The 14,444-nt window shown below is 29.2% G+C and overlaps 1 protein-coding gene across 1 annotated transcript in view; it reads right to left on the bottom strand.

The window, feature by feature from the left end:
• LOC145186255 (uncharacterized) overlaps positions 1 to 14,444 on the bottom strand; it is a 31,248-nt gene that overhangs the window by 338 nt on the left and 16,466 nt on the right. Inside the window, exons 10-14 of the mRNA XM_090070162.1 lie at positions 10,129 to 10,192; positions 9,631 to 9,816; positions 6,056 to 6,202; positions 4,409 to 4,492; positions 3,557 to 3,723 (exon numbers count right to left, since the gene is read on the bottom strand). Coding sequence (XP_089926288.1) covers positions 3,557 to 3,723; positions 4,409 to 4,492; positions 6,056 to 6,202; positions 9,631 to 9,816; positions 10,129 to 10,192 — 648 coding nt within the window. The remainder of the gene's footprint in view (positions 1 to 3,556; positions 3,724 to 4,408; positions 4,493 to 6,055; positions 6,203 to 9,630; positions 9,817 to 10,128; positions 10,193 to 14,444) is intronic.

The raw sequence follows: 14,444 nt of genomic DNA, 5'->3' as shown, positions 1-14,444 counted from the left end.
AGTTAAAGAAGTTACAAAAAGTTGTTTTTATTCATTCTCGACTCAAACACATTATTAAATCGAATGATTTGTGGGAGACAACCGAAATACAAGATGGAGAGACATGAAAAATACAACAGCCACACAAAATTTAAAATTGTTTTCGCAATGACGACTAGAAACTCAATTGTATAATTGATAAAATGATAATTGTTCAATAAGTAAGGATTGAAACAACTCTGCAACTAATTTACCATTTTTACTAACAAATCAAGACCAGAGACAAACATCAATCAAAATATAACTGGCAAAACCTGTTGTATGTATGTATGTATGTATGTATGTATGTATGTATGTATGTATGTATGTATGTATGTATGTATGTATGTATGTATGTATGTATGTATGTATGTATGTATGTATGTATGTATGTATGTATGTATGTATGTATGTATGTATATGTGTGTGTATGTAGTGCTTTCAAAAAAAAAATAGGCGCTGTAAAATAAATATATATATTTTTTCAAACCTTATAAAATAGTAACCATATTAAGATTATTATTATTTTTTTTTTTTGCACGACAGGAAAACTATTTCTCTACAACTAACATGTCAATAACAGGTTCACTCAAAGTTACTTTTTCTATTAATTCAATACTGTGAAAGGAATACAAAAAACAAACCGGAAAATGTTTTAAAAAAAAAAAAAAAAAAAAAAAAGCGCACAAACTTTTTAATTGATTTCCATTCTACTTTCTTCTTAACCCGACTGTTATTCTTAATAATTTTGTTAATTTATCTGTTAGTTTTATAATTTCCTATAAAAAGGTTGCATAAAATTACTTATGATGACCAGTTTAGTCACATTTAAAGCCTTTTTAAATATTTTAATGAGATCTAAAAGTTAAGATGGGTCGAAAAGTAGTAAGAGAAGCAACAAAGCGGCAAATTATAGGTATGAAGGATGACTCGGTGATCAATAACAGAAATAAGAGGTATGAAGGATGACTCGGTGATCAATAACAGAAATAATAGGTATGAAGGATGACTCGGTGATCAATAACAGAAATAATAGGTATGAAGGATGACTCGGTGATCAATAACAGAAATAATAGGTATGAAGGATGACTCGGTGATCAATAACAGAAATAATAGGTATGAAGGATGACTCGGTGATCAATAACAGAAATAGAAAGATTAAAAATTTCAGAGAATTGCGCCAGAAATACCCTTAAGATATTTAAAACGACAGGTGGCATCTAACGTCATGATGGATCTGTAAGGTTAAAAGAAAAAACTACTGAGCGCAAGTCTTAATATTCGTCAAGTAAATGTCAAGGTTTAGTTATCGCGAACTTACCAAAATACTCAACGAAAACCATGAAAAACTTCTTTCTTCAAATACAGTTGGAAACATTTTGCTTCAGAAAAATATTGGTGTTTATCCAGCTGTTAAAAAACCTATGACGGCCAGAGATCTGTTCATAAGATTAAGGTGGTGTAAGGAGAGAATTTATTGGTCTTTGAAAAAGTGAAAGCAAGTAATTTTTAGTGATGAAAGTCACTTTGAAGTAATGAATAGAAAAGCAAAGTTCTTGTTAAAAGATTTAAAACTGAAAAGCATAGTAATCGCTTTGTTGTACCAATATTGTAAGGTGGCGGTGGTTGTGTTGGTATTTGGGGCTGCTTTAACTTTGACGGAGGTGTAACATTTTTACATGCCGAATCAACCAACACACTTATGTAGAGACGCCAGAGAACTGCATGGTTCCATCAGTTGACATGCGAAAACGAATCGATCGAATTGTGGTAGTTTCAACAAGATATGGCGCCTGTCATACAGCTCGTAATGTCGAAACATGGATAAAAGAAAATAGATTTATTGACCTCCCCAGCTCACTCACCAGATTTGAATCTAATCGAATCTATTTGGGCTTGGATTGACAAAGCATTAGTCAAGGTTCGAATAAGATAACCTAAACCAAAAACTAGATATCGGTTGAACACAATGAAATTCAGTATCCTTTAATAGCTGATTTATCAAAAACCTCTTACATATCGGTTGAACACAATGAAATTCAGTATCCTTTAATAGTTAATTTCTCAAAAACCTCTTAGATATTTTTCTAGTTTTTTTTTTTTTTGCAGAAACTAATGTGTTGTTGTTTGATTGTATTTGCTATAACTATTGGCTATCATTGATATTGGGTTAAAATGTTAATATCTAATAATACCTAATAATTTTCTACGCTTTTTGTAAAACAATACTAACAAAAATATTTCTTTTTTTTTTCCCCTTTTAACAAAAATTATTGTTATTATTGCTATCTATTGTGAACTAAGGAAATAAGGGAAACTAATGTGAAAATCTTGTAGGTAGGACTGGGAACATTTTGATTATGATAACTTTCTTTCTTTGACACCACTATAAGTACTAGGTGAATAACTGGAGTTGATTATGTGAAAGTATTTAGGACTTGGGGGAAAATATGGGATATTTTCCCCCAATTCCTAAATTTTTTGGGATTGGGATTTAACTTTCCTCGAAAATGATTAAATCGAAAAAAAAGTTTTGAAAACTTTTTTTTTCAAAATCCTTCATTGTCAAAAATTGACTTTTCGAAATTGAAAAGTCAATTTTTGAACTATCTTCACAGTTTGATCCAGAGCGACATCTTGTTCTGGAGCCACAGTGTTAAAGCGGAGTTTTTGCCGAAACCTGACTATAAAAAACAGTAACAAGTTCTACGAACCAATGAAAATCTGAGTTTCTTTTTTTCTTTGTGAGATTGAACGCATTATGCTGATCACAAAAGAGGCATATCTTGATGACATAGAGTAGTTTAGCCATCTTGCGTTTATAATAAGTTGGCCTTGGAAGTCTTCAGTGAATTGTTGATGGTGGACTACAATTGTTAGCTCCATTAGTTCTTGGTAGCCATCTTTGACTCTTTAGTGCTACTCTATTTAACATAGTTCTTTAGAAATACAAAAGCTGGCTTCAGTTCTGGGCTTTATCTCAAGTTTTCAAAAGTTGTCTTTCATACAAACTATGTGGATACATTGTGGTACTTTGCGAAAATGGCAGGGAAGAAAGATCACAACCAAGAGCCGCAACAACTGGGACCACAAGCCTCAATGTTTCACAATCAGACTTTTTTTTCCCCCTACTTATCACGCAAGGGGTAAATAACTTATCTGAAAATAGTCTAAGTGACTTTGTTTGATATAGTCTGAGTTGGAATTTTCAAAGTCGGCGCAAAGCCTTCATCAGAAGAGTTTTAACGTTTCTTCTTTAGTCTTATTTAGTGGATGAAGTTCTGAAGATGCTGTTACACACACACACACAACACACACACACACACACACACACACACACACTCACGCACAATCTAAAGTAACAACCTTAATCGCCTTGATTTAATAGATAATGATTTAAAAATAAAACTTGATTTAAAAATAAAACTTGATTTAGTTCTGAAGATGCTGATACACACACACAATTTGTGTGTGTGACTTGATTTAATAGACTGATGATATTTTTTATCACCGTATTTTAACGATAAATATTACTCACTCCAACTTCAAGATAATCACAATGTTGAGAAAAGGATTGTCCCTTGCAGATTTTGACCATCTCAGAGATTTCTTTATCGTGATATGAAATTTTGATGGATTTTGCAGTTTTTTGGCCACAAACTGTATCCATCGCATTAGGACCGTAGAATGGGCCATATTTTTCACCTAAAAAGAAAACCGGATTCATTTGGAACATTCAACTCATCTATTACAAAAATATACTTTTAAAAGAACCCATAAAACTTTTCAGAATGCAACAGATTTGATTGAAAAAATATCAAAACATCAACGAAAAAAGGGGAGCAAAAAAAGAATCTATCATTTTTCTCTTCTTTTCTGGTGAAACAGTAAATACTTCAAAGTGATTTAATAATTTTTTTTTTTTGTGTTTTTTATATTTTATCAAATTTTTATTTAACTGTAACTTTTATTTTATTAAATTTTTTTAGTAATTTGAATTTAAAAGTTTTTTCAATGAACTTGATTAGATCACTTTGAGTAAATATCTACTGACTAAAAAAAAGAAGCTGTCTACATACATAAAAATTCTATTTCTCTTAAAATAGCGAATCAATCAATAAAAAAAATTGTAAATAACTAATCAATAAAATATCAACAAAGAGCTTTTCAAAATATTGGTTTGAAAATTACTTAGTGAAAATTTTACAAAATCATATTTTAAGAATTGAGAGCCTTAAAAGATGACTGTTAAGTTGCTAAAGATGATTACTGATAAAAAAAAAAAAAAAAAGAGGAAAATTTAGATATGTTTTTGGAATTTTAATGGAATGTTTTTGGAATTTTAATGGAACTTTTTAAGGACTTGGTAAAATATAAAAGAAAAATTAACCTTGAAAGTCTTCTTTAGTGTAAAGCTCTATTTGTACTTTTTCTGGAATTGAAACAGAGGTTATTTTGCGCTCCCAACTTTGATCTAAAATTAAACAAAAAAAAACACAAAAAAACTTACATCTGTCATAGTTGTTCATACCAATGGTCGGTACCAGCAGTTTAAAACTTTGTAGTCATAAACCAATCATTTAAAAGAAACAATTTTTTATACTTCACTTTTTGTAAAACAATAGTAACAAAAGGATTTTTTTTTTTTTTCCCTGTTAACAAAATTTATTGTTATCATTGCTATCTATTGTGAACTAAGGAAATAAGGGAAACTAATGTGAAAATCCTGTAGGTAGGACTGTGAACATTTCGATTATGATAACTATCTTTCCTTGACACCACTAAAAGTACCAGTTGAATAAGTGGAGTTGATTATGTGAAAATATTTAGGACTTGGGGGGAAAATATGGGATGTTCGGATTAACTTTCCTAGAAAATGATTAATTCAAAATAGTATATTATTTTTCCTATAAGTTTATATGCCATTTTCAAGATAGATTCATGATTGAAAATTTAAACTTTAATTTAGAGATTGGTTTCCTTGATTACAAGTATTTGGATTTTTTGGTTGAACTGTGAACTAATGGACTTCCAGTTCTGAATTCAAAAAACTTCATGTTATATATTTCATCATAGTAGATACTTAAAATAAGCAAAACAAAACTAACATATGACCTTCAGCCACAATTCACTAAAATTTTAAGTCATTTTTACAAGAGAACGAATGATGAATTCAAATAAAAGGTGGACTGAGGAGGAGGGCTGATCATAATTCAAAATTATAAAATATATAAAAATATAAAAAAAGTAAAACTTAGATGAAAATTAGAAATTGTGAAAATTATTTTCAAGAGAAAACCATTTGATTAAATCTTTTTTAATTAGGTTAAAATTTGCCCTAAACCTATTCCCTCTCCTCCCAACTACCTGCATTAAAATCCTTTTTTCAAATGGATGACATGATCAAATGGATGGGACTGACACTTGCATGGAACTTTTATAGAGCAAATGTAGAGCAAAAGTTTCAAAAAAATATTATATTTACCCACTTACTTAATTTACAACCCTACCCTAATACATTTACAAACATGCACGCATTGCATGTATAGATACATAGATATTTAAACAAACATATATTAAATATACATACACACATACATACATACATATACATACATACATACATACATACATACATACATACATACATACATACATACATACATACATACATACATACATACATACATACATACATACATACATACATACATACATGCATGCATGCATGCATGCATGCATGCATGCATGCATGCATGCATGCATGCATACATACATACATACATACATACATACATACATACATACATACATACATACATACATACATACATACATACATACATACATACATACATACATACATACATACATACATACATACATACATTACATACATTACATTACATTACATTACATTACATTACATTACATTACATTACATTACATAAATTACATACATACATACATACATACATACATACAAACATGCATGCATGCATGCATACACACATACTTTAAAAAAAAAGTGCCATACCAAATTGACAATATCCCCATTTGTTTTCTGTGGTATAACACCAGGTACTTGTATATCCTCCTCTATATGTACAATAAGTATACCGATTGCCTTCGTACTCAAAAGGAAACTTACATTTTCCTTCACTTTTTGTCAATATATCACTTTCTATAGATAAAAAAAAAAAAAAACATTTAAGAAACAGTTGTCTTTTTTCTGGAAATAACATTATTAATGATTTCAAATTTATAAGTTTTTAATTTAAGCGTGATTTTGGACCAATTAAAACTAACACTAAATTTGGAATGTGCTTCCAAGTTTTAAAATTTTTTTTTTAAAACTTAGCTATTGATGTAAAAATGAAAAATCAATTGGTTGCTGCATCCATAAACAATAAATAAACAATATTAGCTTACAATGCTTTGATAAGCAAAACATTAATAACCTAAAACTGTAGTAAATCCAATATTAATAAATATACTATAATAAACAACATTTTCTTAAGTTGGAAACTTAGTTAAAAAAAAAAGTGGAATGGGCTTAAGATGCTCCTTTCTGATGTATATATTGTTAGCTTTTGGCCATGATCAGGTCAAGAGATATGTATATTTGAATTATTTAGAGAGAAATGGGCAAACTTCACCACCAACCTTGAAGCAAAACTTCAAGGAATTCTATTAGTAACAGTACCTGATGAACTTAGGGCATTTATTTACAATAAGTTGAGTGAAACACACATATGTGAGGACTACATGGAGCTCCTTAATCTTTCTGGCTTGCATGTAAGCATAAATATTGAATGTAACAATAGAAAACCAGGAGCAATTCATCAAGCCTCTGAATAGCAAATGCTATTTATAGTCTAAAGATAGAGCTAATCACAAGTAATGATAGAGACAACATCGCTAATGATTAGCTCTATCTTGAGGCTATAAATGGCCAATTGGAGACAACAAAACTGTTTTCAAGCTGATTGTTTGTGAATGGCAAGGACTACAAAGATGTAACCAATTTGTTGTGCTTGCATATATTCAGTCTTGGTTTAAAAACATATGTACTGTAGAAGTACCAGTGAATGATACACTTAACCAAAAAATTAACGCACCACTTATATATTTCAATTTATTTTAATAGTCATCAATATTATCATATATTTTGACAAACATATTAAGAATAGAACACACGAACACAATTATTTTGATGATAATAATAAAATTCACTTTGAGCATGGTGAAAAAAAAAAAACTAAAACAAAAAATATGTTTCATTTAACAAAATAAAGTAAAATGATTATTATTGTTATGCACACTAATACAGCTTATATTGAAACATTTTTCGCTTATCAATGACTAGTGTGACCACCTCTTGATGTTATTATAGCCTGACAGCACCATGGCATACTTTCAATTAAAGATCTAATCATTTCTTGCGGGATATCATCGCACATGCAGGTAAGACATTGTTGTAGCTTATCTAGGCTGTTAGGTGGTGGATGTTGGCTTCTAACACAGCGCCCCATAATGCTTCAAAGATACTCTATTGAGTTCATATCTGGACTGCAAGCTGGCCACTCCAAAACTTGAATATTAACATTTTTTAAGTATTTAGTAGCAATATGTGCTGTATGTGGTCTAGCATTATCCTGCATAAGAAAGAATCCATCTCCAATGTATGGTGCAAAAGGTACCACAAAAGGTTCTAAAATGTCTTCTTTGTATCATTGAAAAGTCAGACCTGTCCCCAATCATGTGTTTCCCAATTCATATGCCTTCTTGCAAAATCCAGTCTGTTTCTTTGGCGGTTTACAGACAATCTGGGACCAGTAGCTGCTGTCTAAGGTCATAAATTCTAAGCACGAAGTCTTCTTCTTATGGTATCTTGACTAACAGCAGTTCCATGAAACTCAGCAAGTTGTATTTGGAGACTGTGGAGTAGTGAACTGTTTTCTCAGTGTTCGAAACATTAAAAACTGGTCCTCCACGGCATTGGTAGCTTGTAGTCTGCCTTGACCAAGTTATCTAACGTGATCATTGGTCTCTACAAACCTTTGTAGAACCCTACCAACTATCATATGAGACACTCCAAATCCTCTACCTAGTTCATGATTTGTTAATCTTTAATTGGACAAAGTAACAATTGCAACACATTCAACACAACTTAAATTTCGTCAAGAATGCTGGATTGCCAACAGATTTGTTGCTCAAATGACAGCTATCTTTTCTACTGTTAAACAAATTTAAAAGCAATACATACTTTTCTTTTAGAAGTGAGATTTAATTACAGCAAAACATGCTAATTATGAAAAGCTGCTTTAGTTTTGAAAATAAATTAGGGAAATTGAATAACGGAATAATACCTACAAAAGACATAACAATAAACATTAGTACCACCTTTGTAATTGATTAATGCGGGAATTCATAGTATTTTTTCCAAAATAAGATGGAATTTATAAGTGGTGCATTAACTATGCGGTTAAGTGTATATAGCTAATAAGCAGGTTTCAGATATTTGACAATGAAACAAGTAAAAAGGTTAGTTTGATAATGCAACACTGATCTATTTTTCTTTTTTGACAACCAAAAAAAACTATTTGGTGGTTTGATAGGGTAGACTAAGAAGAAAAGAGAAAATCAAAATTAAAGTTTCCTGATACTTTTGTAACCTTAAAATCCAAAAAACCTATCACTAATCTTTTTAACTAAAGAAATTAATAAATATTATACTATATTTAGAATATATAGAATATTCATAACCTATGATTACGGATTTAAGCTATTTATGATGCAGCAACCATATTCAAAAGACATGATTTTAGGAGCTGCACTTTTTTGCTAGATTTAAAGTTGATTTTTTTTAATGATTAAAACAAAATACTTTTATTGTTGATATGAACATGAAAACCTAACAGAAGATATTGGAGTACTTTCTGATGCAACATTAAAACTGAATATCGAAAATTTTTTAAAATATTGGTTTAAATGCATGCATTAAAACGTAATTCTTCAAGTTTAAATGCAGAAAAATGCTGCCAGGCATACAGCAACTTATAAGATAAAAAATTTAATGCATCTGTATTTGTCTATTGGAAATTATTGAATTTGAATTATTTAGTTTATTCTCTCATCTTTGAAGTCTTAAAATTGAATTTGAAACAAATTTATTTACCCATGTTCTACCCAGTAATTGAACATTTCAATGATTTTTTTTTAATGTGAAGATGGATAGACTATTTTGAACTTTTTTTTAACTAAGAGAAAAGAAGTATTTCAAATCATCAACTCCTAAAACCTCTGAGCTGAAGAACAATAAAAATGTTATTAGACACAGCTACTCATCAGAAGAATTTTTTAAATTTAGTAAAATAACCAAAACTACAAATATCAAACTTAAAAAATAATAATAGCAACAAATATATTTTAAAAATAATTGTCAGAAATATCAAAGAAAATAAAAATAAAAATAAAAAAAAACCTTTTAGGGAGAGGATTATTTCTAACCAATGTTAACTATCTAAACAATTTTACCTTAACCAGTTTTTGTTGATAACTAATATTACAGGATTTCAACTGTTTTTTTACAAAGCACCAGCAACTTACCAGAGATACAATAACCAATACTTATTGCTTCGCGGGTGTCTTCATTTAATTGAGTTGCACACGAATACCTCTTTAAATCTTCATGTGAGCTAGTACAATGATTGTATGTAAGATTACCCAGTTTGAATGGAAACACACACTTTTCTTTTTTATTTGTTTTACTGTTGATTGCAACTACATCACCATCTATAAAAATGAACAATCAAAAGATCAAATAAAATTTATACCATGAGATGTGCATTTTAAACTTCCTTTGAAAATTCTAAACATTTTTTTTACTTTTTTTTTACTAATTTTTCAAAAATATTCTATTTATTACTATTTTGCAACAAATGAATTTATCAGTTAAATTTAAAAAATAAGTAGAATTATAATTTAACTTATCATAGAACATACATCCAGACATTTTTTAAAATAAAATACCATATGTGAATGTGTTTTATACATGTTTTTGTAGACCTATTTCAAAAGACATTTCATTTACTATATTCAATTTACCAAAAGCATGAATCATTTTCAGATCAGGATAGCTATAAATATCCAACTGGTCACATCTCTCACTCTAAAATTTATAAACAGTAGGAATATAAATGACAAAAAAACACCTTAAAAGAAAAAAAAAAGAAAAAAAACCTTAAAACTTGAAACAAACAGGTAAAACAAATTTATATTTCATAGTTTTAAACAATTTTAATAAACTTCTCATGAAAAACTAATTTAAACATAATGTATGATTAGGGTTAGGACTATTGTAATTGTAATGAAAACAATAACAGTAACAATAATTGTTATTGTATTAACTTAATTTAGAAACAATAACAATACTTGTGATTTACAACTATTGTAATTCTGTAATACAATAACAATAAATATTGTATTGCAATTAATCTTTATAAAACAATAACAATATAACAATAAAACAATAACAAGTGTATTGTAATGACTCACTACAATAACAATAAATATTGTATTGTAATTCGTCTCTGTAATACAATAACAATATATTGTTATTGTAATAAAAAAAATTATTTTATTGTCAAAATTTAATAAATGTTTTAATAGTCCAGTTGCCGACTATATGCCCTTGTACCCTTGAAATAGGTAAAACTAATACTTAATGATTGATTCTATTTTACTGAAACATAATGGGAAGGGGAAGGGGTGCCAGAATGGTAAATTGGGCAACTTTAAATAGTAAGGCTATCATCAGACAAGCAATATTCTGTGGCCATTTAGAGCTTAGAAATACATAACAAGATAGGTGATGCAAAATCTAAATATGATCCGAAGGAGATCAAGATTAATACCGATTGCGTATTATATTATATTTTGAAGATCAACACCGCATTTGTTACTTTTTAATCAACATATATAAAATAATGTTTTTACCCTATTTATACAACTTTAATCGGTTAAAAAGAGATAACTTGGTTTTTTAATGATCATCATAAATGTGCTATATATGGCACACTCATGGTCATTTGCCACCACAACCACGCAGGATCGGCATGTCCAAGTTACAAAAATAATTTTAACGTAAATTTCTTCTGATCAAAATATGTAAAAAATAAAATTTGCAATATATTTCAAATCCGTAAATAAAAAATAGCAAAAATAATAGTAAGTTCGTCAGAGATGAATATAAATGCGTTAAAATACGTTAGCTTTTCTACTTTAATGTAAAGTAATACACTACATTAGTTATTGTAATTGTTTTCATCAAAACAATACAGTAGTTATTGTAAATGTAATTCATTAAAACAAAACAATACAATAGTTCTCGAATTTTATTGTATTGTTAGAAAAAAAACAATACAATACTTATTGTAATTGTTTTTCATCACAGCAATACAATACCAAAATAAAATTTTTTTATTGTTTCTGTAATATTACAATACAATATTATTGTATTGTAATATGTAATTGTATTTAATTTTTACAATTACAGTTACAATGACCTAACCCTATGTATGATCACTAAAACTGCGCATAATATTTTGCCAAAAAAATTTCGATAAAGTTTTTCTCCTTTGTTGCACTAAATTTTTCTTTTTTTTTATGTTACTTTCCCTGTTTTTTCCACATTTGTGAAGCCAATTAAGATTTTTTGCCTGTCAGTCTAAACGGTGCAAAAACTATTAATAAGGTAATTTTCAAGTACATTTAATAGGTTATCTTTAGCAAAATTATCTGCCAAAAATTTTCAATTGGATAATATTAAGGTGTTGTTGGTGGTTTATAAAATTTGTAACAAAATTAATTGTTTTTCTCATGAAGGAGTGAAAACAGCTATTTGTGTGATGTGATCCTGTTAAGTTAAGGTTAGGTAAAGATCATAAGATATTCATTATCACACCCTGTAAATACTAATAGCTAACACCATCTAAAAGGACTGAATAAATCCTTTTAGAGACAATTCAGGGGGTATTCAGACAAAGTGAGAATAGTTAAAGCTGCTTTTAAAATCTTTTAAAATTGTCTGATTTCAAGTTTCATGGTAAAATTAACACAAAACTGATATTTTCCTAATGATTCTACATCCTTAATTTATGGTTTAAAATGATTTTTTCAGATGTTAGCAAAGGTTAACAGCAGTCCTGAAATCATGGTGTGATTTCCAAAAGAACAAGCTGATTTAAATGAAAAAAGAAAAAAATGCTCATTGAATTTGTATAAAACTGACAAAAATACAATATTTTTTTATTGAAATGCACAAGGCAACAAAAAATTTTTTTTTTTTTGCACCCTTAAGTTTTTTATTGAAATCATACTAATTTAGCCCTTTTGAGACTCTCGGTACATAAATATATATATATCACTAAATTAAATAGCTGATCTAGATGCCTTCTGTGAGTTAAATTTGTTTGAAATGCATATATTTTTATTTGTTGATGACGCTTTAGGAATGTGCAACAAAAAAATTTACCTAAAATCAATAGAAAGCTGAAAAGAGGCGAATATGTGTTTCAGTGCAGTAAAGATGGACTGCTATTTGTAAAATGGCAAGACACAAAAGAAGTCCTTACGTTGAGTAATTGTCGAAAAACAGATGAAAGACTTTGAAAGATGGCATACTTCCTTAAAAAAAAAACGTCTCAAATGGGTTAAGCTGAGAAAAAAGAAAATGACAACAAAAATTTTTTATTAGCTCTAGTTTCTGAGATATACAATAGTAACAAATTAGTATTTCAGTTAATTTGCAACAGAGCAATATGGTATATAATTTACATATTCTAATAATATTTAAAGTACATTTGGTTTTTTTTCACTTAGGATATATTCTAACAGTTTTAAAGAAATCGTGATCATCAAGCTATTAGATATAAAGATGATTATGAGGTATTGTCATAAGATCATGATCTTTTGCTTTCCTCTTTTATGGAGTTCTGGAACATCCCTGCACACAAACCAACAATAACTTAAAAGCAAGCATAGCCTAATACCTAATACCTTCTATTACAGAAATATTTTGGTGGAACCTTTCCCTATGTTCATCACTAACAACTCCACAACTGGGGGGAAAAAATTCTAGGTGTAAGTGAAGAAAATGAATCTTGAGGGACATGTTATATTCTGGTTGATGGTATTTATTCAGAAGTACTGTTACCAATTCAATGTAGTTATCATCACTTTTGTTTTGAGCCTCCTAAGTTTCCTTTTCTTGCCCCTTTAAAACATCATCAAATGAAGGATCATTCATAAGTTGACATATTTGTGGCCCAACAAAAATACACTCTTTAACTTTTGCATCACTTTTTTTTAGAAATTTGTTTCTTGAATACCTAAAAGCCTGTCTTTCTTTGTTCATATCTTTGACGAAATTTTTCATTAAACCCAACTTAATATATAAGAGTGGAGGAAGAATATCTTTTGGATCCATGAGTGGTTGAGCAATTACATTTTTTTCATCTGTATTTCATCTTGCAGCCAAGTCTTCTTTTATGTAGTCTTTTATGTAATGTAATCTGTCTCTACTGTCCCACATACACAAAAAGCAACTGTATTTAGTATACCCTTATTGCATTCCTAAAACTATAGCAATTACTTTTAGATCATCACAAATATTCCATTTGTGTTTGTTATGACTTATTGAGTTGAGGAGAACTTTCATGCTTACATTAGTCTCTTTTGTCTCTTTTGCATGTGAGCTGCAAGCCAACAGAAGGAAGACAGTTTCCATTGTGCAATAATACTGATTTCAAGCTTAGTTTGGATGAGTCTATAAATAATCTCCATTCAGTTAAATCATAGTTCAAATTGAGACGATTCATTAATCCAAAGAAACCAATCCAAACAATAAGATTATTTTTCTTCTCAAAAAAGAAAACATCCTAGAAGTTCTGCCTTTTTCTGTGACAAATCCAGATCTCAAACAAGATCAATTAATTCTGCTTGACTCAATCTATGTGTTACATTTTTTAAAAAAAAATCTTGGATCATTTGATGTGGAAGGTTTGTTTTTTTCTTTTTCTTATATTTCTAATTCATTTTCTGCTTCTAACTCATTATTTTGTGGTGAAGTAGGAACTGGTAAACTATCTGAATGTGAAATGCTGTTGAATGGCAGATGTAAGATTTGCATACTTAACTGTTCCTACTTTCTTCATTTACAAACCTACTTTAATGGGTGGATTAAGCAGAAATAGCATTCATCTGTATGGTTTTTAGGCTCCTTCCATACCATAGGAACAGCAAAAACCAAAGATCTTTTTTTATTTTTCAACCATTCTCATAGTGTAACTGAACAAGAGTTACAGGATATATATGTGGAACTCATGAGTTATCCAGGTCCTCTACCTTCATACTGAAGTAAT

Source organism: Hydra viridissima, unplaced genomic scaffold (assembly GCF_058129835.1).
Source record: "Hydra viridissima isolate aposymbiotic clone 2 unplaced genomic scaffold, HvirCarnegie_v1 scaffold_13, whole genome shotgun sequence".
In the NCBI taxonomy this organism is placed as follows: Eukaryota; Metazoa; Cnidaria; class Hydrozoa; order Anthoathecata; family Hydridae; genus Hydra; species Hydra viridissima.
This window is presented reverse-complemented; position numbering and strand designations above follow the sequence as displayed.